This window comes from Xenopus laevis, chromosome 3L (genome assembly GCF_017654675.1).
Source record: "Xenopus laevis strain J_2021 chromosome 3L, Xenopus_laevis_v10.1, whole genome shotgun sequence".
In the NCBI taxonomy this organism is placed as follows: domain Eukaryota; kingdom Metazoa; phylum Chordata; class Amphibia; order Anura; family Pipidae; genus Xenopus; species Xenopus laevis.
The window spans coordinates 150,064,219-150,091,318 of record NC_054375.1 but is presented as its reverse complement, the minus strand read 5'-3'; the positions used below and the strand labels follow the sequence as shown (position 1 = coordinate 150,091,318).

General features: G+C 42.6%; 1 protein-coding gene across 1 annotated transcript; it reads right to left on the bottom strand.

Annotated features, from left to right (window-relative positions):
* Positions 1-587: 587 nt before the first annotated feature.
* Positions 588-25,830, bottom strand: man2b1.L (mannosidase, alpha, class 2B, member 1 L homeolog). The gene is made up of 24 exons (XM_018253697.2): positions 25,669-25,830; positions 22,206-22,308; positions 21,313-21,486; positions 20,082-20,275; positions 19,098-19,230; positions 17,024-17,169; positions 16,773-16,889; positions 12,761-12,843; positions 10,359-10,479; positions 10,149-10,227; positions 9,007-9,116; positions 8,737-8,844; positions 8,323-8,439; positions 8,003-8,194; positions 6,365-6,462; positions 6,053-6,170; positions 5,726-5,844; positions 5,543-5,644; positions 4,594-4,681; positions 3,558-3,638; positions 3,233-3,469; positions 2,253-2,402; positions 2,050-2,152; positions 588-889 (listed from the first exon to the last, which is right to left on the bottom strand). Exons 1-24 carry the CDS (start codon positions 25,756-25,758, stop codon positions 756-758), a joined length of 2,997 nt encoding a protein of 998 aa, XP_018109186.1. The 5' UTR covers positions 25,759-25,830; the 3' UTR covers positions 588-755.
* Positions 25,831-27,100: the final 1,270 nt, after the last annotated feature.

Here is a 27,100-nt window from a genome sequence, read left to right as displayed (position 1 = left end):
AGGAACTGGTTAAGGAAACAAATATTTTGTATGGTTTTCCGTATAAATTCACATTATCTTGGCAGGTTGGATGATTTGACCCAAGAGCCCCATTCTCAGGGCATGTAAGGTGCCATACTAAGCAGCTGGAAAGGGTACCGGCCAATGAGGAATTGAATAGAGCATCCTTGCTTACAGTCCATTGTACTGACTCCGATCTAATAGTTTGCATCAAAAAAGTGTGTGTTTGGGGGGTAAGTATGTGGGGTCAGCTGAAAACCATCATCCCGCTAGAAAGCCTAAAAACAAATGTGACGTAGCCAAAGATGGCAGCTGCCAACCCTGCATATAAAGACACGGTACAAGAGTTCTGGAATATTATAAATGACACCATAGCAGTTGGGGTGTTATGTGTTTGTGCTAAAGGTTAAAATCTGACCCTGGGAGTTTAAATTAGCATTTAAATGAAGCTCTGTTTGCACCCACTGTGTCTGGATTTCCAAGGGCACCTAATACCACCAATCTTCTGTTTCATATGTCCCTATTCGAATCATATCAACCCCCATATCCCTATCATCAGGCTGGTGTGTATGGCTCAAGGCTTGGTCTCTGTTTAAAAAAAAGTTTTTATTTATTTATATTTTCCAACAAAATGTGTGCATGAGACAAGCAGAAGCAAGTGAAAGGACACAAAATGAAGGTATGGGGCATAGGCAGCTGTGTGGGGTGGTATGAAGGGAATCCCTGTGCCCCCTGGCAGGGTCCCCCAAGTCCTGTTATCGACCATGCAAGGCAGTCTTGTCACGGTATCGTATGGTAGCCAGGAATGTGCGGATCTCCATCGGGGAGAGAGTTACGTTGGACGGGTCCAAAACAGGAGAACGGGGAGTGTCCATCTGGAGGGCTGACCCTGGGCAAGGAGAGGAAATGTCTGGTTAATCAGTGTGACTTGTACATAGGGCAGCCATCAGAGGGGAAGAGTTGTAGGCCAAGCCACACTTACTTGATCAGCCGGGCCCCCCCATCTTTCTGAGAGCTGCTGACTTTGGGAAGGCATGGACGTTTAAGGGGCCCTGGCTACCAATTTTCTTATAATGGAGGGGGGGGGGCCTTGGCCACCAATTTTCTTAAAATGGAGGAGGGGGCCCTTGCCACCAATTTTCTTATAATGGAGGGGGGCCTGGCCACCAATTTTTTTTCTCATGTGGGGTCCTATCCACCAATATTTTTTAATGGGGGCCCTGGCCACAAATGTTTTTTTATGGGGGGCCCTGACCACCAATTTTTTTTTTTTTTTTTTTTTTTTAACATGTGGGAACCCTAGCCACCAATATTTTTTTTTTTTACGGTGTGGTGGACCTGTGGGGTGGGGAGGGCAGACCTGTAGGTGGGGCCTGCGGTGGGCACAGCCCAGGAAATTTTGTTGTATGGGGCCCTGTGATTTCTAATGGCGGTCCTGCTTGTACAAGTGTAAACCATTTTGCACTTCTGTGTTTTTGCTGGAAATGTGTCTAAGGTTTCTCTTTCATTAAAATCTCGGCTTTGTTGCTTTGAACCTGGCAACCTTAAAGCACCTGTCCTCTCGCTCTAAAAGAAAATTGGAAGTTGCACTCCGATCTCTTCCATGCCACAGGGGTTTTTGTTCTCAGCCTACAATACAGTGTAGCCCCAAAATTTATGGTGAGCATTATTGAATATATGGTGGCAGACTGAGTCGGTATTACACAGTATTAGGGTCTCCGAACAGTGTAATGATTACTCACCACAAACGGGAAGTGGCCCAGGTGCACCGCCCTGAGCCCTCAGCACGGGGGGCAGATAAAACCAACAAACCAATATGGAGCAGGCACTCAAATAAGGCAAACTTCCACCAGGCAACAAGTCATAGTGAACAAAGTTTGTGACCTCAGCCTGACCCGTTTCGTGTCATCAACACTTAATCATGTGTGTTGATGACACGAAACGCGTCAGGCTGAGGACACAATAAACTTTGTTCACTATGACTTGCCTGGTGGAAGTTTGCCTTATTTGAGTGCCTGCTCCATATTGGTTTGTCGTATTACACAGTACCTGTTTTGGTTCTCCATGCTAGGCGCTTCAGACGGCTCTTTTCTAGATTTGCTGCTAGTGTGGTTTCTTCAAAGTCAGACAGAAATACGGAGGAAAACAAAGTCTGCAAAGAGTAGAAAGAATTGCTCATAAGGTTTACTTAGGGGAGGGTAAATTAGCTTTAGCGGGTGAGGTGGTTTATAGGAGTTGAGGTTAGTACTCACATTCAGGTTGATGGTGATTGGCTGAGAACTGTTCTTGCTCTCCTGGCTCTGGAATGGGTGTTCCAGTCTCAGTAGGATCTTATCCGGAGAATGCATGGCGAATGTGAGCAGGTGGGCATTGTGGGGCAGCTCGCTGCGCAGTGCTGAGAACTAGAGACAAAGGATTAAAGGAACAGTTCAGTATAAAATTAAAACTGGGTAAATAGATAGGCTGTGCAAAATAAAAAAAATATCTAATATAGTTAGTTAGCCAAAAATGTAATGTATAAAGTCTGGAGTGACTGGATGTGTAACATAATAGCCAGAACACTACTTCCTGCTTTGTAGCTCTCTTGGTTTCCACTGATTAATTAACAGGCAGTAACCAATCAGTGACTTGGTGAGTCACATGGGTCACTGAACAGTTATGCCCCATGTGGGCTCCCTTACAGTCTCTGACTAATCCTGTGGATCTCCTTCACCTACTTTGAGTTTTCCAATGAATGACCCCAGTACCTGTCACAAAGAAATTAAAAGTTGCAAACTGCACTGAAATTACATCCGGCACAGCCTCCCGACATCCAGCAGCAGAGCTGGGAGGAGTAACCCTGTCCTACCCAATCAGCAAATGCATTAGAATATTTTTGTACGTGTGCCAATGATTTAGGACAGGGATACCCCCAGCTGTCCATATATAGCCAACCCTATGCACATGACTATATAGGAGTATTGCCCCTGGCTGTGGTTGAAGTGCTCCTCATCTGACAGAAAACTGCAGCAAACACAAAAATGATGGTTCCCTTTATATATTTTGCCAATGCCCCTCTATGAGGAGTCGATGGGACGTAAGAAGATATGGAAGTGACAGTCTCAGTTCCTCCTCACATCTGCTCATTTGCCAAATGGTCAGACAAACCCAGGTTGGCCAATACATGACCAACCTTTATTTGCCAACAAAATATTTTGTCTCTGTTCAATTACATTAAGGCCATGCAACTTACCTTTCTCAGGGGAGTCCCTTCTTGGCTGTAGGGAATCCCATCCCCATAGGAGAGAACAACTTGAGGGGACATATATTGTTGCAGGGCGAGGGTCCTGTGTGCATCAGCCGCCTCCTCAACATGATCCAGAAGCAGTAAGTGTCTCCCCCTCACTACAATCCCCTCCCCAAAAAACCCATTCTCCAGCAGGGGCTCTCCAACTCCACGGTTATCATCATACAGAAGGCGCCGGTGAACCTGAGGGAAGAGCATTAGAGCACGAGAAACCCAAAATGGAAATCATCTTGGCTGGCTATAGATGTTCCTTGCCAACTAAATCACTTACCATCAGCTCTAAGGAACCATCTCGGATGCTGGATCCACCCTGCGATCTGTCTGTTAGAACTGAGAGCTGAGTATATTTGTCCTGCAGAGATAGAGGGACAGATAAGTGCAGACGTGTGATTACATTCTGCTTGTAACTACCCATCTACCTTACTATAATGATAACCAGGCACCCTGAAGGAATATTAAAGGAGAACTAAACCCTAAAAATGAATGGCTAAAAATTCCATTTTATTTTCTGGCTTTATAGCAGCAGCCGAAAGTTTCAGCATGTCAATAGCAGCAATGATCCAGGACTTCAAACTTGTCACAGGGGGTCACCATCTTGGAAAGTGTCTGTGACACTCACATGCTCAGTGGGCTCTGATTGGCTGTTGAGAAGCTAAGCTTAGGGCTCGTCACTAATTATCCAGCAGAAAATGAGCTTCCCTGGCTGTAATATAAGCTGATGCTACAGGTTTGCCGATTATTAAATTCTGATGCTAATTGCACTGGTTTCTGTGCTGCCATGTAGCAATTATCTGTATTAATTATAAGCCTTATATTGTGACATTTCTATTCTATGTGTACTGTATATTGACAGCGCTATATAAATAAATGATGATGATATTGTGAGTGGGTCCCTAAGCTCAGTAAGTGACAGCAGCACAGAGCATGTGCAGTGAATCAGCAGAAAAGAAGATGGGGAGCTACTGGGGCATCTTTGGAGACACAGATCTTTACTGCTAAAGGGCTGTGGTTGCCTTGGGCTGGTACAGAAGCACAAAACATCATGTACAACATTTCTACCTACTTCTTTAGCTAAGCTTTAGTTCTCCTTTAACCCACTGCCTCTCTCATGCACACAACAACTATATTTAAGGGAAAATTACCCTTTGTTATTTTAAGTGCATCCTCTGAATGAATGGGTCCATATTCAGAACAGTAACCCCATTTGTTCCTGCATCTCCTCATCATCACATTCCTTTATTTTGTGCATGGGGGAGGGGTCAGCATTAACTGATCCCCTCAAATTCTTGTAGCATTTACGTCCTCACCTTTATATATATACGGCTGTTAACAGGATAGTAATTTCCGGCCACAGGTTCTGTCTGGTTAAGTTTCCATGTTTCACGGGAATCCCTCCTGAGGTTAAAAAAATAAGTTAAATACTGAAGAGACATGGAGTCTGTCCCTCCCACTGCAGGGTGATACAGTGACACAGACAGGAGGGAACTATGGGACATGAGTCTGTCCCTCCCACTGCAGGGTGATACAGTGACACAGACAGGAGGGAACTATGTGACATGAGTCTGTCCCTCCCACTGCAGGGTGATACAGTGACACAGACAGGAGGGAACTATGGGACATGAGTCTGTCCCTCCCACTGCAGGGTGATACAGTGACACAGACAGGAGGGAACTATGAGACATGAGTCTGTCCCTCCCACTGCAGGGTGATACAGTGACACAGACAGGAGGGAACTATGGGACATGAGTCTGTCCCTCCCACTGCAGGGTGATACAGTGACACAGACAGGAGGGAACTATGGGACATGAGTCTGTCCCTCCCACTGCAGGGTGATACAGTGACACAGACAGGAGGGAACTATGGGACATGAGTCTGTCGCTCCCACTGCAGGGTGATACAGTGACACAGACAGGAGGGAACTATGGGACATGAGTCTGTCCCTCCCACTGCAGGGTGATACAGTGACACAGACAGGAGGGAACTATGGGACATGAGTCTGTCCCTCCCACTGCAGGGTGAAATAGTGACACAGACAGGAGGGAACTATGGGACATGAGTCTGTCCCTCCCACTGCAGGGTGATACAGTGACACAGACAGGAGGGAACTATGGGACATGAGTCTGTCCCTCCCACTGCAGGGTGATACAGTGACACAGACAGGAGGGAACTATGGGACATGAGTCTGTCCCTCCCACTGCAGGGTGATACAGTGACACAGACAGAGGGAACTATGGGACAGAAGACCTAAGTCCCTACCTTCTTTGCATGATTTGCCTGCCATTGGAATCCGTATAGAAAACACCACCTGTCTGCAGTTTAGTGTCAATCAGACTGATCACTTCTTTTCCACACCCATCTCTGCAATAACAGAAAGGCAGTTAGTGACAGAGGTACAATTCATTACAGACAATCCTTCCTCTTACACACAGCACAACTCACCCAATGGGGATTGGACCAACTGTCCACTCCAGTTCAACGTATCTCTGATCCTTGTACAGACGGACAACTTGAGAACACCAGGAAGAGAAGTTCTGATACACTTCCTGCACCAAAGAATTCTGCAGAAGGAGAATTCAAGTTGAAGCCATGTATAATAAAGACAGTTATATGGGGAAAGCCCTGTATAAAAGCAATAATAGGAACAGGGTATTTATAGAATGGGGCTGTGACAGACCAGGGACAGATGCACTTGGGAGTAATTGATAATGTGCCAAGAAGAAATATGATGTTAGAAAATATAAAGAGGACTACGTGTTTCCACCTCACCTGCACTAGGTAACTACGGGAGTGTTGTGACACAGGCAGTGGGCTTGAGTTGTTTGGCCTGAAGATATAAGCTCCTGACGGCTGGGAACTCTCCTCATTCCCAATGCTGGCGTTATACCTAAAAAATGGAAGGATAAAGGTTAAACATATATATATATGTGGAAACCTTGTTAAACCAACCTACTTGCTAATCATGCATTCGAATAACCAGTACAGTAGCTGCTGTATATATAAATGATTATATAGAAATATCCCTATAAAGATTAACCTGTCACAGTGTGTATATATACATTTACTAAATATCACTCTCACCAGTAGAAACTCTGTGTTAATGGTAAGGAGATATTTTTTTCCAGGTTGTGAATGCCACTCATCAATCCTGTTTCTGGGTCAAAGTCAACCCTATAATACTGAGAGAGTAAAGAATCGTCAATAGATGCTCAGGGGTCAGGTTAGTGGAATAAGTAGTTACAGGGACAATAAGGGGCTCAGGGGAGGAGTTAGTGGAATAAGGAGTTACAGGGACAATAAGGGGCTCAGGGGAGGGGTTAGTGGAATAAGGAGTTACAGGGACAATAAGGGGCTCAGGGGAGGGGTTAGTGGAATAAGGAGTTACAGGGACAATAAGGGGCTCAGGGGTGGGGTTAGTGGAATAAGTAGTTACAGGGACAATAAGGGGCTCAGGGGAGGGGTTAGTGGAATAAGGAGTTACAGGGACAATAAGGGGCTCAGGGGAGGAGTTAGTGGAATAAGGAGTTACAGGGACAATAAGGGGCTCAGGGGAGGGGTTAGTGGAATAAGGAGTTACAGGGACAATAAGGGGCTCAGGGGAGGGGTTAGTGGAATAAGGAGTTACAGGGACAATAAGGGACTCAGGGGAGGGGTTAGTGGAATAAGGAGTTACAGGGACAATAAGGGGCTCAGGGGAGGGGTTAGTGGAATAAGGAGTTACAGGGACAATAAGGGGCTCAGGGGTGGGGTTAGTGGAATAAGTAGTTACAGGGACAATAAGGGGCTCAGGGGAGGGGTTAGTGGAATAAGGAGTTACAGGGACAATAAGGGGCTCAGGAGAGGGGTTAGTGGAATAAGGAGTTACAGGGACAATAAGGGGCTCAGGGGTGGGGGTAGTGGAATAAGGAGTTACAGGGACAATAAGGAGCTCAGGGGAGAGGTTAATGGAATAAGGAGTTACAGGGACAATAAGGAGCTCAGGGGAGGGGTTCGTGGAATAAGGAGTTACAGGGACAATAAGGGGCTCAGGGGAGAGGTTAGTGGAATAAGGAGTTACAGGGACAATAAGGGGCTCAGGGGAGGGGTTAGTGGAATAAGGAGTTACAGGGACAATAAGGGGCTCAGGGTTGGGGTTAGTGGAATAAGGAGTTACAGGGACAATAAGGGGCTCAGGGGAGGGGTTAGTGGAATAAGGAGTTACAGGGACAATAAGGGGCTCAGGGTTGGGGTTAGTGGAATAAGGAGTTACAGGGACAATAAGGGGCTCAGGGGAGGGGTTAGTGGAATAAGGAGTTACAGGGACAATAAGGGACTCAGGGGAGGGGTTAGTGGAATAAGGAGTTACAGGGACAATAAGGGACTCAGGGGAGGGGTTAGTGGAATAAGGAGTTACAGGGACAATAAGGGGCTCAGGGGAGGGGTTAGTGGAATAAGGAGTTACAGGGACAATAAGGGGCTCAGGGGAGGGGTTAGTGGAATAAGGAGTTACAGGGACAATAAGGAGCTCAGGGGAGGGATTAGTGGAATAAGGAGTTACAGGGACAATAAGGGGCTCAGGGGAGGAGTTAGTGGAATAAGGAGTTACAGGGACAATAAGTGGCTCAGGGGAGGGGTTAGTGGAATAAGGAGTTAAAGGGACAATAAGGGGTTCAGGGGAGGGGTTAGTGAAATCAGGAGTTACAGGGCAATAAGGATGCATGTAACTACATAAGAACACACCTGGTTTTGGATTTTGTCCGGCTGCTTTTTGCCCTTTTTGCTCTTGAAGACAAATCGGTCTGGTAGGGACAGTTTCCCTACTGTAAAGCTGCTGAACCCCATGGCTGGTATTTGACCCTGGAATATCAGCTCTCTTTCGGCTCGCCCCTGATACAAACGCAACTCCTTTGTGAAGTCAGACACATCTACCACCTACGGAGAAGAAAAATGTGTCAAAAGATGGATTCCCAATAGGACAGTGCTCATATTTCTTTAACCTTAATATAGCTGCAAATATATAACTATAACTGCTTGGGGGTAGGAGCCAGATCTTTACTCACCTCACTAGGTATAGTTTCATCATTGGGGCCAATAACTTTATAGGCATGGCCGTTAACGGGAAGCCGGACGTTCCATGTGATGCTGCGCCCAAGAGGGTTGTACAGGAACACTTTGAACTGACCAGAAAGATAAAGAGAAAGACAATGTAGCAACAGCAGATGGTGGATGTTCCTTTTCCATAAACAGCTATAAGGAATTTATGTATGAGGCAGTATTAATAGGGAGATTAATCTTTACATTAACTATATGATGTAGACTATATGATGTAGACAGTTATATTCTGAGGCAATTGGTCTGTGGACTGTCCCCACTACAACTCCAGGTGTTACAGTGAGACATTATGTGTGTTGTCTGGCTTGGCACCCATATGAATAAGGAAGCAGATTATTGACACCCTTTATTTCTTTCCTTACATTATTGGCTGTTTCTGTCACATGACATACACTGATGTTGAGCAGATTGCAGAAAGCAAAGTTTTCCTTGATCCCAGTCAGGCTGGACAGAGAGTTGCTGATCACCACCTGCAGCAGCAACAGAATAGGGAGAGAGAATAGGAATTCATTTTAGGCAATTCAGCAGACTACTACATACTGCCTGTTGGTGGGTTGCTATGGGTTTGTTATACAGGAGTAAACATTTGACTCATTGCTGCATCAGTAGTGTACAAGGGAAATAGACAGTACCTGGCAGCTGTCCCACCCCTGAGACAGGCGGAGAGTGTAGTCATTATTCACAGGTTGTTTGGCAGTACCAGTCACAGCATCATGATGTTGCGCTACACCCATAGCTCGCCCTGAAAGGAGACAATCAGCAATGAGAAGCTGCCAATAGAAGCAATGTAAACCTAAACTGCCCTCAGTCTTCATATACCTTTGCTATTAGAAGTTTTCATACCTCTTCTGGGTTGCCATACAGTTTTATAAGAAAGTATTTTTACAGGAAGTAATAGAACAAGGAGTTACAGGGACAATAAGGGGCTATGGGGAGGGGTTAGTGGAATAAGGAGTTACAGGGACAATAAGGGGCTCAGGGGAGGGGTTAGTGGAATAAGAAGGTACAGGGACAATAAGGGGCTCAGGGGAGGGGTTAGTGGAATAAAGAGTTACAGGGACAACAAGGGGCTCAGGGGAGGGGTTAGTGGAATAAGGAGTTACAGGGACAATAAGGGGCTCAGGGGTGGGGTTAGTGGAATAAGGAGTTACAGGGACAATAAGGGGCTCAGGGGTGGGGTTAGTGGAATAAGGAGTTACAGGGACAATAAGGAGCTCAGGGGAGGGGTTAGTGGAATAAGGAGTTACAGGGACAATAAGGGGCTCAGGGGAGGGGTTAGTGGAATAAGGAGTTACAGGGACAATAAGGGGCTCAGGGGAGGGGTTAGTGGAATAAGGAGTTACAGGGACAATAAGGGGCTCAGGGGTGGGGTTAGTGGAATAAGGAGTTACAGGGACAATAAGGGGCTCAGGGGAGGGGTTAGTGGAATAAGGAGTTACAGGGACAATAAGGGGCTCAGGGGAGGGGTTAGTGGAATAAGGAGTTACAGGGACAATAAGGGGCTCAGGGGAGGGGTTAGTGGAATAAGGAGTTACAGGGACAATAAGGGGCTCAGGGGAGGGGTTAGTGGAATAAGGAGTTACAGGGACAATAAGGGGCTCAGGGGTGGGGTTAATGTAATAAAGGAGTTACAGGGACAACAAGTGGCAGGTTAATTGTAATAAGGAATCACAGTTCCAATAAGTCACTAAGGGGCCAGGTCACAATAATTAAAGCATTACGGTTGAATTTATTTTATAAAAACATAAACCCCTAACAGTTATTTATAACTCACTCATAACAGTACTGTTACTTTGCCCATAGGGTCCATTTCTTGCTTCCACTCCTGATAAAGCCTCCATCTGATTGCAGACCTGGGAGATATAATGACAGCTGAGAATGAGAGGTCTAATTAGAAAGCTTCATAAAGTACCAGAAAAGATACCATTGAGACCTTTCTATTAATTTAATTTTTACTTAATTTACCAGCATGACCACCACTCACTTGAAGGAAGTTGTTGCTCAGCCTCTCGTATCCTTTGAAAGCCGGGCGGCTGGTGAAATATCCCGTCCAGAACATGTGAGGGCCGTCAGCATAAGGGAAAAAATCATCTGTTTTCACTGGCCTTTGTGTGAGAGAGAGAAATGGATTCACAGTGAGTGTCTCCCCGGCAAGATAACCCAACAAACCAATATTTTGTTTCACCCAAATGAAATAAAATATACAATTTTGCATAATAAAAGAGAATGTAATTCAGCTGTTGAAGGCAATAGGGCTGATTTAAAAACAGATGCAAAAACTGCACAATTGCAATTGCCGATAGCAATTAGCTTGGAAGAGTCTACTACATATTGAGAAATGGATTCTCTTCATTGCTCATCCCGACCACAGGAACCATTGAAAGCAGGTAAATGTAATCAGCCTTGCTCCAGCCACCCAAAGGTATTTCTCACAATGCCCTGTGCATTTCTGTTATTAAAGGAGAACTAGATGCCCCAGTAGCTCCCCATCTTCTTTTCTGCTGATTCACTGCACATGCTCTGTGCTGCTGTCACTTACTGAGCTTAGGGACCCACTCACAATATACAGTACACATAGAATTCCCCCGCACTGCCTTTATTCGTTATTCCTCCTTAGATCAATTATTTCATATAGTTAGAGGAGAGCACTCCCAGATAGCAATATGCCGTGATTGTGTTAATTAAAGAATACTACACACCATGTTTCGGGTCTTGCATACTCTTTTTCAAGTGTACCAAAAACAGAATGAGACAGGCTTTAAACCCTCCCTTCATTCACCCTCAAACACCTAGTGGATAATGGTCAGAGAAGGTGTGTCTCCAATTAAATATTTAAAACATCGCTTTTAGAGAAGTTTAAAAGTCATTAAAAATTTCCCATTGAGAAAAAAAGTCCATTGTGTCCATATAAAACATTTGTGAACTGTGCGTATTTGAAATCTTCTGTGTTCCCGTGCTGCATAATAATACATATAAATATAATAATTTAAAAAAAAATTTGTTACATTCATTTAAATAAGTTACATTCATTTAAAATTAACGAAAGATCAGGGTATATTGCAACAATATTGCTTTCTTATCTTATCTGCTAGGATGTGTTACATTCATACAATGTATCACTTGGTACTACACATACTATCTGCTATGGACCAAAACGAATAGTCAGACATCGCTCAATGCCAGCATTAAACATCTTACCATTAACTTTATTTGGTTTATTATTACTACATGGCAGCACAGAAACCAGTGCAATTAGCATCAGAATTGAATAATCAGCAAACCTGTAGCATCAGCTTAAATTACAGCCAGGGAAGCTCATTTTCTGCTGGATAATTAGTGACGAGCCCTAAGCTTAGCTTCTCAACAGCCAATCAGAGCCCACTGAGCATGTGAGTGTCACAGACACTTTCCAAGATGGTGACCCCCTGTGACAAGTTTGAAGTCCTGGATCATTGCTGCTATTGACAAGCTGAAACTTTAGCCTCGTGCAATAAGTTCAGTACATACAACATGGCATTTTTACCCATATTCATTTTTAGGGTTTAGTCCTCCTTTAAAGGGCACCTATCACTGAAAAATGGTTTCCCCCACCAGAGGTACAGGCTACTAGAGCCTGCACTCCGGCAGTGGGAAAGAATACGTTTTTCACTAAATATGGAACTTCCCGGTTGTCTGGCCAAGTTGGGGAAAATGCATTTGCCAAATGAGTAAGTGTGACGTAAACTTAGGGGGCACATCCACTCAGATCCAGATTTCTGGCCCGGGCCTAGGGCAGCAAATTTTTAGGGGCGGCATGCCGCCCAGCCACATCCTAAAGTGTATGGGGAACGCATCGTCCCCCAGCGCTATGACGTGGACTTGCGTGGAGAGGGGGAATGGTGCATGCCAATATCAGGAGCTAGGACCCAGAGGCCTCGGGGTGCCCGGGAGAGAAATCCGGTGCTGAACCAGGACATTTATTCATTATGCGTATGCAGGTAGGCAAACATGAAGCTCCCTCCCGATGTGGATGGTATAATGCTAATGAGGCAACTTTATTTTTGGAAAAAATTGTTTCCCCCAATCAGACTGTGGGCTCTATTATTAACCTGCACAGTAGGTGGCGGGGGGGGGGGCAAATTTATCAGTGATAGGTGCCCTTTAAGGAAGAAGAATTAGTGAAGTGAGCGGATGTTTTTGCTAGAGGAGAGCAGTGTACGGCTACATTGGTTCTAGGTTGCATGTAGTCAGGGTAAGCAGTGCTGAGAACAGCAAAGGGACAGAGAGACACTACATGTTCAAGAAAGAGAAACATTTCCCATGAAAATAAAGCAGTTATGAAGTGTGTATAAGAACACACACACACACACACACACACACACACACACACAAGTGACTTCTTCTCACCAGGTAACGTTGGCTCTGTGCAGTGACTGCAGGTAACAGCTCGGAGTGGAATAAAAGACATTCACTTTGCTGCCGTTAATTTGCTGGCAAAAAGGAAAGAAAAGCAAAGAAGATGTTAAAGGGATTGTTCTCCTTCCAACACTTTTTTTCATTTCAGTTGGTTTCAGATGGTGTACCAGAAATAAAGATTTTTTTTTCCAATTATTTTTTATTTTCTATGTGTGACCCTTTTTCTAGTATTGAAGTGTTAAGTCTAATTTTTCATGTTTCTAAAGCAGCTCTTGGAGGGGAGGTCGCCGACCCTCTAAACTGTTCTAAATTGATACATTTAGTTGATACATTTCTTATCTTTGTCCCTGCTGAGCAGAATCTCTGGGTTTCATTACAGGCAGCTGTTAGACTTGATACAATAGTTGCTAATACTCCAGATATGCTGCTGAGAAATGGAGAGGCCTGAATAGAAAAAGGAGTAATAAAAAAATAGTAATAACAATAACTATGTAGGCTTACACAGCATTTGTTTTTTATATGGGGTCAGCGACCCCATTTGAAAGCTGGAAAGAGTCAGGAGAGAAAGGCAAATAATTAAAAAACTACAGAAAATAATTGGCCATTCTATACCATACTAAAAGTTAACTTGAAGGTGAACCACCACTTTAAACTTAGATTTTGGAAAAATGGTAAAAAAATAAAAAATGTTAAGTAATTGAAGAAAAGTCTTTCTGGAGAACAATCTAAAAACAACTGAACTTAAGAAGTGTTTGGAAGGCGAATTAATTCCCATTCCAGTGCAGTTTTAACAAGAAGTGTTCATGGGTTAAAAGGACAAGAATATTGTCCCCTACCTACGGCAGCACTGATTTCTATTGGTTCCCCCAGCTCCTGTATAGAGTTCATGTCACTGGCTAGAACGTTCTTAAATCTGGAATGTGAGTGGGGTCTGGTACAGGCATGGGACCGGTTATCTAAAATGCTTAGGACCTGGGGTTTTCCATATAAGGGATATTTCCTTCATTTGGATCTCCATACCTTAAGTCTGCTAAAAAATCATGTAAACATTAGGGGGCATATTTATCAAGGGTCGAAATTAAAATTCAAAAAGACCAATTGAAATCAAGTTGAATTTTCTTTTTGGTCGAATAGGTCAGTTTTCAATCTAATAGGTCCGTATTTGGCCCAATTCGAATCTTACGAAAAGTAATAGCGCATTCGATCGAATTTGGGTCCAACAATTGACTCCAAATAGGTTCTAGGAGGTCGCCCATAGGCTAAAACAGCAATTCCGTAGGTTTTAGATGGCGAATGGTTGAAATCGAATTTTTAAAGAGACCGTACGATAAATTTCGATATTCTAATTTTTAAAAAAAAATTAAATTCGAATCGAATTTGGACTATTCCCTAGTCGAAATACACAAAAAAAAAAGCTTGAAATTCTAATTTTTTTATTCGAAAATTCACCTCGACCTTTGATAAATCTGTCCCTAAATAAACCCAATAATCTGGTTTTGCCTCCAATAAGGATTAATAATATCTTAGTTGAGATCAAGTACAAGCTGCTGTTTTATTACTACACAGAAAAAGGTAAACATTTTTTTTTTTAAAAAAAAAAATTTAATTATTTGATTAAAATTGAGCCTATGGGTAATGGCCTTCCTGTAACACAGCGCTTTCTGGATAACGGGTTTCCGAATAACCGGTTTCCGGATAACGAATCCTATACCTGTCCTGTCTTACATCGGAGCGTGACAAACGTATGTCTATGTCCTGATTCATATTAATTTTAATTAGGGATGCACCGAATCCACTATTTTGGATTCAGCCGAGCCCCCGAATCCTTCGGGAAAGATTCAGCCGAATACCAACTGAATCCACATATGCAAATTAGGGGTGGGAAGGGAAAAACATTTTTTACTTCCTTGTTTTGTTACAATTGTCATGCAATTCCCTGGCCCACCCCTAATTTGCATATGCAAATTAGGTTTTGGATTCAGTTTGGCCTGCCAGAAGGATTCGGCCGAATCCTGGCTGAATCACGAACCGACTCCTGGATTTGGTGCATCCCTAATTTTAATGAATGGAATTTAAAGGATAAAACTCAGGATGCACCAAATCCAGGATTTGGTTCGGGATTTGGCCTTTTTCAGCAGGATTAGACTTCAGCCAAATCTTTCTGCCCAGCCGAACCCAAATTTCCATATGCAAATTAGGGATACGGGAAATCATGTGACTTTTTGTCACAAAACAAGGAAGTAAAAAATGTTTTCCCCTTCCCTCCCCTAATTTGCATAAACAAATTAGGATTTGGATCTGGTTCGTCTTTTGAGAAGGATTTGGGTGTTCAGCTGAATCCAAAATAGTGGATTCGGTGCATCCCTAGATAAAACATTACATATGGGTGCACCAAGCTGACGTGGTGCATACCTTGGATACGGAGGTGGTGTATAAAGTTCACAAGACCTTTACTAAACTGTTCTTAGAAAGATTAGAGTGAGGGCCATTGGCTAAGCCTCTAAAATGCCACTTCCGGTGGCCCTGTACCGAGGGATTACAGAGAACAGATGCCTCGTTGTTCAATACGGCAGCAAAGAAACCTAAAACCAGCAGACGCAGCACTGATAGAGATGATGCAGTTTGATATCGCATATACAGATCATATTCCTGGCGACCTGGGGTTTATTATTACACAGAAGGGAAACAAGGGAGCGGAAAGAACAGACTGTTCTGTCTCACTGTAAATCCCAGATAACATCAAACATCATCATCCGAGGTTTATTAAATATTTGACAATGAGAAATTACGGAAAAATAAAACGGTTTTGTTTAAACCCTTTGTCTGCCAGTGGTTTTTGATCTTGCAATGGCACTGCGAATGGAATATGGCCCCCTGTCATCTGAGTCTAAAGCTAAAGCCTCTACCATCAAAATATGTGATTGGCTTAAAGGGGTAGTTCACATTCAAGTTACCTTTTACTATGTTAAAGAATGGTCAATTCTAAGAAACTTTTCTATTGGTCTCCATTGTTTATGTATCGTTTTTGCATTCTTCTTCTTCTTCTTCTGCCTCTTTCCACCTGTTCCAACTGTTGTTCTGTGAATTTGTTTAATTGTTACGGTTACTTGTTATTACTTACATTTCTACTCTCCTGTTCGTCTTCTAGGCTCTCGTTCCAACTGCTGCCTAGTTGCTAAGGTAAACTGGATCCTAGCAACTAAACAACTGGTAAAATTCCACACTGGAGAACTGCTGAACAACAGCTACATTATTCATTATGAATAGGGATGCACCGAATCCACTTTTTTGGATTCGGCCGAATTCTTCGTGAAAGATTCGGCCGAATACCGAACCCTAATTTGCATATGCAAATTAGGGGCGGGAAGGGGAAAACATTTTTTACTTCCTTGTTCTCTGACAAAAAGTCATGCAATTTCCCTCCCCACTCCTAATTTGCATATGCAAATTAGGATTCGGATTGGCCGGGTAGAAGGATTCGGCCGAATCCGACTGAAAAAGGCCTGGATTCGGTGCATCCCTAATTATGAATAATGAAAAAATTAAAATCGTGTGCAATAAGTAGTAGAAGATAAATTATATTCTATCTATCTATAGCATACTACAGGCATGGGACCTGCGATACAGAATGTTCAGGACCTGGGGTTTTCCGGAAAACGGATCTTTCCGTAATTTAGATCTACATACCTTAAGTCTACTAGAAAATCATATAGACATTAAATAACCCCAAGAGGCTTCCAATAAGGATTAATTATATCTTAGTTGGGATCAAGTACAAGTTACTGTCTTATCACAGAGAAAAGGGAAATTGTTTTTAAAAATTTGGATTATTTCATTATAATGGATTCCATGGGACACAACCTTTCCGTAATTCTGAGCTTTCAGGATAATTGGTTTACGCATAACGGATCCCATACCCGTACAAATTAGTTTAAAGGTGAACTACCGCTTCATCGACCCTCTAAGAATAACAGGAGAAATGTTACATAGTGGGGCACCTTACCTGCATATTAACATTTTTAATCAGCCTGTCCATGTTCTTAAACCACAGTATAGCGTTTTCATATTGAAAATCAGACCCCATTGTCATGACAATATGATCGGAGAGGTACTTCTCTGCCTAGGAATAAAACACAGGTCAAAATCATTTCTTCAAGTATCAATAGAAAATTCTTGTGACCATACAGGTACAGTGCGGCCAGCAGCAGTGCCCCTCATATACACAATCAGCTCAGCTCACTGTCAATAAGATACCTGTTGTGTTGCTGCCTTAAGAAATTTTTTCACAATAACGTCTGCATTATAATCTTCTATAGATGGATCATCGATAAGGGGAACATCATCACAGAGCTGATCCCAACAAAAGCCGTCAGGAGGATTATAGCCATTGGGCAGGACCCCTAAAGAGAAGAGAAAAAGGCACACATTGGGCACCAATCATAGCATAAACGAGAATATATGTAGATGGGTTTAACAACACAAAGGTTGTGAGTTGATGCAAACAAATCTCAATACACTGTTATGTGTATGGGACATGAGGAAAGGAGGTTTCACCATCAGAATAAGAAGGGCTTCTTGAATTATGAAACTCTTGGGAGTGCTGTTTCAATTGCTGGTGCTATACAAGGTAGTAAATAACTTATTAGTTGGATCTAGAAATGTGTTATTAAAGGGCATGTAAAGGCAAAAAAATAAAATCCCATTTTTACTTTCTTTAATGAAAAAGAAACCTCTCAAATATACTTTAATGTGTACCGTTTTTATAAGAAACCTAACTGTATGCAGTGAAATTCTCCCTTCATTTATTGCTGTGTTCCGACGGTCCCTAACTGCTCTGCAGTGAAACAATCATACTTATGAACAGCAGGGGGAGCCCCGTCTTACTTCCCAGCCATGCAGAACTCAAGCAGCTTTGTTTGTTTCCCTGTAGAGCAGTCGGCGACTGTGTAGAGATTTGTATTGGATTTTATTTTTGCCTTTACATCCCCTTTACTGTTTCCAACTCCAGCTGCAGGGACAAAGATCATGGAGCCAGATTTAAACAGATAAACTGGGATTCTATTTGGAGGATTATTTTGCTGCAGCCACTGGTTCTGCAGAGTTGGAGAAAGTTTGTATTAAACAATACAAAAACTATAAAATCCACATTAGATTACATGACAACACAGGAGCCAGTGCAGTCTGTTTATTCTGATTATTAATCAGTCTTGCTGTATCGGCTTCTGGCAGATATTATTTGACTTGTGCTGTTTTGATCATTTATGACGATCCCTAAGCGGCCCAGACCGCACTGAGCATGTGCACAGTCTTGGTCTTGCAAAGATGTATAACAAAGTTACAAGATGGTGACCCCCAGTGGCCAACTTCGAAAGCTTAAATCATTTGATTAGCCTTGTGGTGCAGTAAGTTCATGTTTATGTTTAGTATACAAAATACAGCATTTCTAGCCTTATTCTATTTTAAACTTTACTTCCCCTTTAAAGGGGTTATTCACCTTTAAATGAACTGTTAATATGATCTAGAGCAGGGATCCCCAACCTTTTCTACCCATAAGCTACATTCAAATATTAAAAGAGTTGGGGAGCAACACAAGCATAGAAAAGTCCCTGTGGATGCCAATTAACAGCTGTAATTTGCGATTTGGTAGCCCCTATGTAGACTGTCAGCTTACAGGAGACTCTATTTAGCAGTACCCTTGTTTTTTATGAAACAAAGACTTGCCTCCAAGCCAGTAATTCAAAAATAATCACCTGCTTTGAAACCCCTAAGAGCAACATCCAAGGGTTTGGTGAGTAACATGTTGCTCACGAGCCGCTGGTTGGGGATCACTGTTCTAGAGAGTGATATTCTGAGACAATTTACAATTTTTATTTGTGGGTTTTGAGTTATTTAACTTTTTATTCAGCAGCTCTCCAGTTTGTAATTTCAGCAATCTGGTTGCTAGGGTCCAAATTACCCTAGCAACTGTGCATTGATTTGAATAAGAGATTGGAATATGAATAGAAGAGGACTGAATAGAAAGATGAGTAATAAAAAGTAGCAATAACAATAAATGTGTAGCCTTACAGAGCATTTGTTTTTACATGGGATCAGTGACCCCCATTGGAAAGCTCGAAAAAGTCAGGAAAAAAAAAAGGCAAATCGTTCAAAAGCTATAAAAAAAGAAATAATGAAGACCAATTAAAAAATTGCTTAGAATTAGCCATTGTATAACATAGTAAAAATTAACATAAAGGTGAACCACCCCTTTATCTAAACAAATAATAATATCACAGTCTCTGCATTAGAGATTATACAGTGTAATAGCACAGAGTATTAATACACTGACCAGTGAAGAGGTCGGCATAGGGTGGGGGAATGTCATCACTTGCTCTCCACAGCATCTCCATCTGCTTTGTCTTCTCTCTGTTAGCCTTATCCTGATAATCCAAGCGGCCAAAGAAGAATCCGTCATAGCCCATCTGAGAGAGAAAAAGCCTTGATTACGATATATACAGAGGCACAAAGACAGGTACTAATAAAGGAGACTAAAGGGATCACGAGTAGGACCAAGTCATATCTTGAAGGCATTAGACTAAAGTATTGCGGGAAATGGACTCAATATTGGGAACCATTGGGAGAATGGAATATTCTGCTGCAAAGCTTACACTCTAATATACAGAGGGACACAGATACAATACAGAGAGAAGGAACCACTGGGAGAAGGGAATCCTGCACAGCAGAGCTTACACTCTAATATACAGAGGGACACACATACAATACAGGGAGAGGGAACCATTGGGAGAAGGGAATATTCTGCTGCAAAGCTTACACAGAGGGACACAGATACAATACAGAGAGAAGGAAATCCTGCCCTGCAGAGCATACACTCTAATATACAGAGGGACACAGACACAATACAGAGAGAAGGAATCACTGGGAGAAGGGAATCCTGCCCAGCAGAGCTTACACTCTAATATAGAGAGGGAAGCAGATACAATACAGAGAGGGAACCACTGGGAGAAGAGAGTACTGCCCTGCAGAGCTTACACTCTAATATATAGAGGGACACGGATACAATACAGGGAGAGGGAACCACTGGGAGAAGGGAATCCTGTACTGCAGAGCTTACACTCTAATATACAAAAGGACACATATAGCATACAGACAAAGGGGAACCACTGGGAGAAGAGAAACCTGCCCTGCAGAATGTACACTCTAATCTAAGGAGGAACACAGAATAAGAGGAGAGTACATTAGCAGAAAGGAATGCCTGAGAACTGGGGACTGAACTAACTGACTCTACTCCATGTGCCATGAAAGATTCTGTTACCTGGGCAAACAGCAAGGCCTGCTCCTTGGAATGTCCAAAGGGATCAATATGCCAAGCCACGCGTGGTCTGCCACAATCCCCAAACGTGGACTTCAGGAACTGCAACCCCAGGGTCATCTGGTCAATAATGGAACTGTAGTGTGTGGCGGCTTCATCGTTCATAGACCAGCCCCCGTTTATAAACTCCAGGCGCCCTGAAACAGTCACTCAGGTAGTAATAACAACCTAATGATAGCGGCATATCAGCGGGTTAAATGTTGGCCTTGAGTAAAAAGCAATATATGTTTGGCTAAGAATTGTTCAGTATAAAAATAAAAAAAACTGGGTAAAGATAAGCTGTGCAAAATAAAAAATGTTTTCAATATAATTAATTAGCCAAAAATGTAATGTATAAAGGCTGGAGTGACTGAATGTGTAACAGAATAGCCAGAACACTACTTCCTGCTTTTCAGCTTTTCAGCACATGGGTCATAACTGTTGCTTTTGAATCTGAGCTGAATGCGGAGGATCAATTACAAACTCACTGAACAGTTATGTCCCATGTGGCCCCCCTTAAGCTGGCCATAGATGCAAAGATCCGATCATACGAATCACCGTACGATCGGACTTTCCCATCTCCCGACCCGCCACTAACCATTCAGATCAAAGTCTTACCAGTCAGATCCAGTCAGATTATTAGTTTAGAACAGATCAGCCGATGTTCTGCCCCTGACAGCAAACGTACGATAGACAAAACTAGTGACAGTCTCCCTCTGAAAATCGTACGATCGGCAATACACACAGAGATATTACCCGCAGCCGACAGAAATTTTCTAACCTGTCCGATCGACCAAACGACCGATCTCTGCCGGACGAAAAATGTCGGGACTCTCCACACACGTTCCGAAAATCGTACGAATCCTCGATTCGTACGATCAGATCTTTGCGTCTATGGCCAGCTTAATAGTCACTGACTAACTCAGAGTTAGAGAGCTGAAAAGCAGGAAGTAGTGTTCTGGCTATTATGTTACACATCCAGTCACTCCAGCCTTTATACATTACATTTTTGGCTAAATAACTATATTAGAAACATTTTTTATCTTGCACAGCCTAGTTACCCAGTATTTATGTTTAAAAAAAGTTTAACGACTTCAATCCTAGATGTTCCTGAGCTCTGTCTCTGCAAACATATTTTACGAGACCAGCGAGTGCTCAGACCATTTATTCTATGTACTCTCGCTGCTACACTCACCCTCTTCCACGAGGCGGGTAACGTCTCTTTTCATCTGCTCGTCTTGTTGCTTCCACCAGCGCCAGAAAAAGGCAGATTCCGCATAAATAAAGCGTTTATTGGGGTCACGGAGGAGCTGTGAAACCACTGAGTCCAGGATGTATTGCACCCCAGCATGCTGGATATCATTACGGGCTGCAAGAGACAAAGTATTATATAGTGAATACAGTGCCCCTCTTGTAAAATATAAGGATATTATTAGTTACTAAGGAGTTCCATGACCATATAAAAGCACAAGGCCGAAGGTCATGGAACTCTGAGTTGACTTCTATTATCCTCATATTTTGGAACACTTTATTTATTATAATACACAAGTTTCAGTGAGTCATGTGGCAAAAATGACATCACTAAGCACTGATCATAACCAATGACATCACTGAGCACCGTTTATATCGTGAATAAAGTACCCCCTTGTGTAAAATATAAGGATATTATAAGTTACCGAGAGTTTCATGACCATATAAAAACACGAGGCCGAAGGCAGAGTGTTTTTATACAGGTCATGGAACTGCGAGGTAACTTCGAATATCCTCATATTTTGCAACAGGGGGAACTTTATTTATTATAATACACAAGTTTCAGTGAGTCAACCTCCGAGGTAACTTCGAATATCCTCATATTTTGCAACTGGGGGGACTTTATTTATTATAATACACAAGTTTCAGTGAGTCAACCGCCGAGGTAACTACGAATATCCTCATATTTTGCAACTGGGGGGACTTTATTTATTATAATACACAAGTTTCAGTGAGTCATGTGACAGAAATGACATCAGAACTCACCGTTTATAAGGGTATAATTTACACTAATAAGTCAGACTGTGGGTGTAGCTGTATAGTTACTGCTGATCTCACCTCCATAGTAATACTGGTCCACTGTCTTCAGCCAGCCCACATCATTGTGAGTGTGAGGGATGAGATGCACATTTAGGAATCCATCAGGGGCTTGGGGGCAGCTCTAAAGGTGGCAAGAGAAAAAACAAACACATTTGTCACCATTAATGGCTTGTAACACACCCTTAAAGGAGGGTTAAATATACTGAAAATTTAATATGGCTAAAATAACCATATTTTATATAGTGAACTTATTGCACGAGGCTAAAGTTTCAGCTTGTCAATAGCAGCAATGATCCAGGACTTCAAACTGGTCACAGGGGGTCACCATCTTGGAAAGTGTCTTTTTATTACTCATCTTTCTATTTAGACCCTCTCCTATTCATATACCAGTCTCTTATTCAAATCAATGCATGGTTGCTAGGGTTATTTGGACCCTAGCAACCAGACTGCTGAAATTGCAAACCGGAGAGCTGCCGAATAAAAAACGAAATAACTCAAAAACCACAAATAATAAAAAATTAAAACCAATTGCAAACTGTCTTGGGATATCACTCTCTACATCATACTAAAATTAACTAAAACAACCCCTTTAAGTCTGGGTCCCACACTCTAATCGCCTCCCCAGTCTTATCGCTTGAACAAACCACTTTCTAATGCCAGGTATCACTGCTCAGGGCTTGATAAATGACAAGATGGGTATGTAATTCCCTATTATAGGATGAATTAGCAGAGAGACTGAGATGAGAAAGCTTACTAGGCAAAGGCACGACAATTGGATACAATGGGTAACAGCCCCACCCTGAGCAGAAGAGCTGAGAAAATTAAATATTTTGAATTTTATTTTTTAAAAAAAAAGAGCCGTTTATAGTAATCTTTTCATGATCTTGCCCTGTTAAGATCGCATGCAGCTAAGTTCCGTCCCTGTATTGCAGTTATCCCATTCAGATCAGCTCCCTCCCTATTGAAAAATCAACCTTAACCACATTACACTAAAAGAATACGGTGCATTGTGTTATAATTAAACTTACAGCATCCACTTATCTTAATGCAATTAAAGGGGAACTAACGCAATCTGACAAGCATGGTGGGAGGATCCATGAAATAGCCTCAAATAACTGGACAAAAGGAGGAACCTTTTCAAAGTATGTCATACAGGCAAAACGCACTAGTAGCAGGTTCCGATGGCCAGTTATTTAAAGGGGAACTATCGTTAAAATGAAAATTTAATATAAGCTTCCATCATACTGAAATAAGAAACGTTCTAAATCCAGTCAATTAAATATTCTGTACTGTTTCTGAAATAAAAAGTTAATATGAGCTTCTTCATAGAGAATTAAGAAACTTTCTAAATACAATCAAATATTCTGCATTTTTTCTGAAATAATTACGTTTATCTTCACTATTCCTCTCTCAGCATCTGTTTCTCTTCATTCTCTCTTCATGCAGCAGTTGGGTGTCAGATATTCATTGACAGTTAGATCCAATATATCTTATAGGGGGGCTCCTTTTGCCTAGAAGATGTATTAGAGCTCACGCTATTAAAATCACCAGACATCATGTCTCTCTACATGCAGAATTTGTGCAAAAGGCAGTTATTTTGTTAGATTTAGTTTGTACTGGAATCAGTTATTTGAGTGAGCTCTAATACATCTGCTAGGAAAGAGAGCCCCCCTATAAGATATATTGGATCTAACTGTCAATGAATATCTGACACCCAACTGCTGCATGAAGAGAGAATGAAGAGAAACAGATGCTGAGAGAGGGATAGTGAATCTAAACGCAATTATTTTAGAAAAAATGCAGAATATTTAATTGATTGTATTTAGAAAGTTTCTTAATTCTCTATGAAGAAGCTCATATAAAATTATAATGGTCGCAATAGTTCCCCTTTAAGGGAAGATCTATTGGTGGGCAATACCCTGCTGCTGGTCTGCTTGTCACATATGTTACCAGGTCAGACTTACTGGAACATCTATATATGAACTTCATGCACACATTGTTATCCATTCCGCCCCCATCCTGTGATCTGGACCAGTTGTCAGGGCTCTGTCCTTCTACCTTCTTCTCAGACCTCCAAACATGGGGCAATAAGCCAACAATTTCATCTGGAGGTGGATTTAATAGGACCATGTATGGGGGTTGTTCACCTTTATATACACTTTTAGTATGACGTAGAGAGTCATATTCTGAGACAGTTTGCAATTGGTTTCCATTTTTTATTATTTGTGGTTTTTGAGTTATTTTGCGTTTGCAATTTAAGCAATCTGGTTGCTAGGGCCAAATACATAGCAACCATGCATTGGTTTGAATAAGAGACTTGAACATGAATAGGAGAGGCCTGAATAGAAATAGAACGAAAAAGAAGCAATAACTAGTGATGTGCCGGCTGGCCTGATACCGAGCTGGTGGGGGAGGTGCGGGTCTATATTAGTGATGCACCGAATCCAGGATTTGGTTCGGGATTCTGCCTTTTTTTTAGCAGGATTTGGATTTGGCGAATCCTTCAGCCGGCCAAACCAGAATCCTAGGGGAGGGAAAATTCATGACTTTTTATAACAAAACCAGTAAGTAAAAAAATCGTTTCCCCTTCCCACCACTAATTTGCATATGCTAAATAGGATTCTGTTCGGTATTTGGCCGAATCTTTCACAAAGGATTCGGGGGTTCGGGTTGAGACGGGTGCAGGTCAAGTAGTAGCCATTCTACAACATATAAAGATGCAACTTAAAGGATCTCTGTGGAAGCTGCAGACTTTCTTTGGAGTCAGAGTAGACTTCCCCGGGCTTGTCAGGTTTGGATGGGTTAATATTTAAAGCAAAGGTGTCAAGTAAAACTGTGACTTATCTGTATGCGCTTCCTCTTTTGTTCCTAAAAGTATAACCACAGTTATCACCCCCTCCCACCCCAGATCTGTATTCTCTCCCCAGCTTGTAGCCAATGAGCACAGTTAGCAGTCAGGGCCCCCCATAAAAAAATATTGGTGGCTAGGACCCCCACATGAGAAAAAAAAAATGGTGGCCAGGGCCCCCCCTCCATTATAAGAAAATTGGTGGCCAGGGCCCCTTAAACGTCCATGCCTTCCCAAAGTCAGCAGCTCTCAGAAAGATGGGGGCCCGGCTAATCAAGTAAGTGTGACGTTGCCGGGCCCCCCTACAACTCTCCCCCTGATGGCTGCCCTGTCTCCCAGTGCCACCAACATACACAGGACCAGTATAACTACAACTCCCAGTATCCCCCCCAAACCAGCAGAATGGTCGTGTCAGCACTTCAGTATCACTCAAAGGAATATATCACCAGAGGAGACGTGAACGTGGCTAAAAAGTGTCAAGGGAATATAAATACACCCTGGGGCGTCCAGCCTCCATCACTAGATCTGGAGGAACTACAACTCCCTTTGGCTGTGCTGGGGATGCCGGGAGCTGCAGTTCGGACATAGAACCTTTCTTCTTTACCCTCAGCCCTCCCTTCCCATCGTGCTCGCCTGTTCTCCGCAGCCCTCCGCCTCCTTCAAGTTCCCGACAGCCCCGAGCAGCAGCACAACGAGCAGCTCCGACAGCCACCGACGTTCCATCTGCACAAACTCCTGTCATATGACAGACACCAGCAGAGCCAGGGAATTTTACATCGGTTCACGTGACCTTGCACTTGGTTACGCCCCCAGGAAGAAAGTCACATGACCTCTCGGGTCAACATAATAAAGCGAATGCTGTGGTCACACGGCAGTTGGGGAACTACAATACCCAGAATTACCTGACGCGGCAACCAAGCTGGGGGAAAGATGGGAGTTGTAGTTTATAAGTGTTTGAGGGCTCAGCGCTCGAGAGGTTTTCAGTCACAAAAATAGCTTCAGAGTCGCATAGGCGGATTTTAATGAAGGCTAAGCCTCCCCAAACCTAATTCCCCTTGTAAATTTAGTTAAGCCTGCAGCATTATACTACACAGGTTTTTCACTCATAAACAGTAGGGGTGCAACAGGTTAAAAAGCATTCACTGGCAGTGCACGATCAGCGTTCTATGGGGAGGGTTAAAGGGCATATAAAGGCAAATAATAAAATCCCATTTTTACTTTCTTTAAAAAACTTTTTCCAATACACTTTAATGAAAAAATGTGTATGCAATGTATGCAATGAAATTCTCCCTTCATTTACTGCTGTGGATAGGAATTGTCAGACGGTCCCTAACTGCTCTGCAGGGAAACAATCATACTTATGAACAGCAGGGGGAGCCCCCACCTTACTTCCCAGCCATGCAGAACTCAAGCAGCTTTGTTTGTTTCTCTGTAGAGCAGTCGGCGACTGTGTACAGATTTGTATTGGATTTTATTTTTGCCTTTACATCCCCTTTACTGTTTCCAACTCCAGCTGCAGGGACAAAGATCATGGAGCCAGATTTAAACAGATAAACTGGGATTCTATTTGGAGGACTATTTTCCTGCAGCCACTGGTTGTGCAGCGTTGGAGAAAGTTTGTATTAAACAATACAAAAACTATAAAATCCACATTAGATTACATGACAACACAGGAGCCAGTGCAGTCTGTATATTCTGATTATTAATCAGTCTTGTTGTATCAGCTTCTGGCAGATATTATTTGACTTGTGCTGTTTTGATCATTTATGATGATCCCTAAGTAGCCCAGACCAAACTGAGCATGTGCACAGTCTTGGTCTTGCAGAGATGTATAACAAAGTTACAAGATGGTGACCCCCTGTGGGCAACTTTGAAAGCATAAATCATTTATTTGATTAGGCTTGTAAGTTCATGTTTAGGTTAAGTATACAAATTACAGCATTCCTAGCCTTATTCTATTTTAGACTTTACTTCCCCTTTAAGAAGTGAAGGGATGCAAGTGGAAGACCATAATAATCGAGCCACAGTGTTCTCTACCTTGCTGGCAAAGGAGACTCTTCTTTGG

Bases quoted from the DNA above. Each gene is read 5' to 3' on its own strand.
- man2b1.L (XM_018253697.2), bottom strand. From the start codon at position 25,758: ATGGAACGTCGGTGGCTGTCGGAGCTGCTCGTTGTGCTGCTGCTCGGG. The intron at 10,228-10,358 runs GTGAGTGGTGGT...TATATCTCCCAG, and splicing joins TGAGCAACAACTTCCTTCAA to GTCTGCAATCAGATGGAGGC. The intron at 9,117-10,148 runs GTGAGTTATAAA...GTCTCCTTTCAG, and splicing joins AAGTAACAGTACTGTTATGA to GGCGAGCTATGGGTGTAGCG.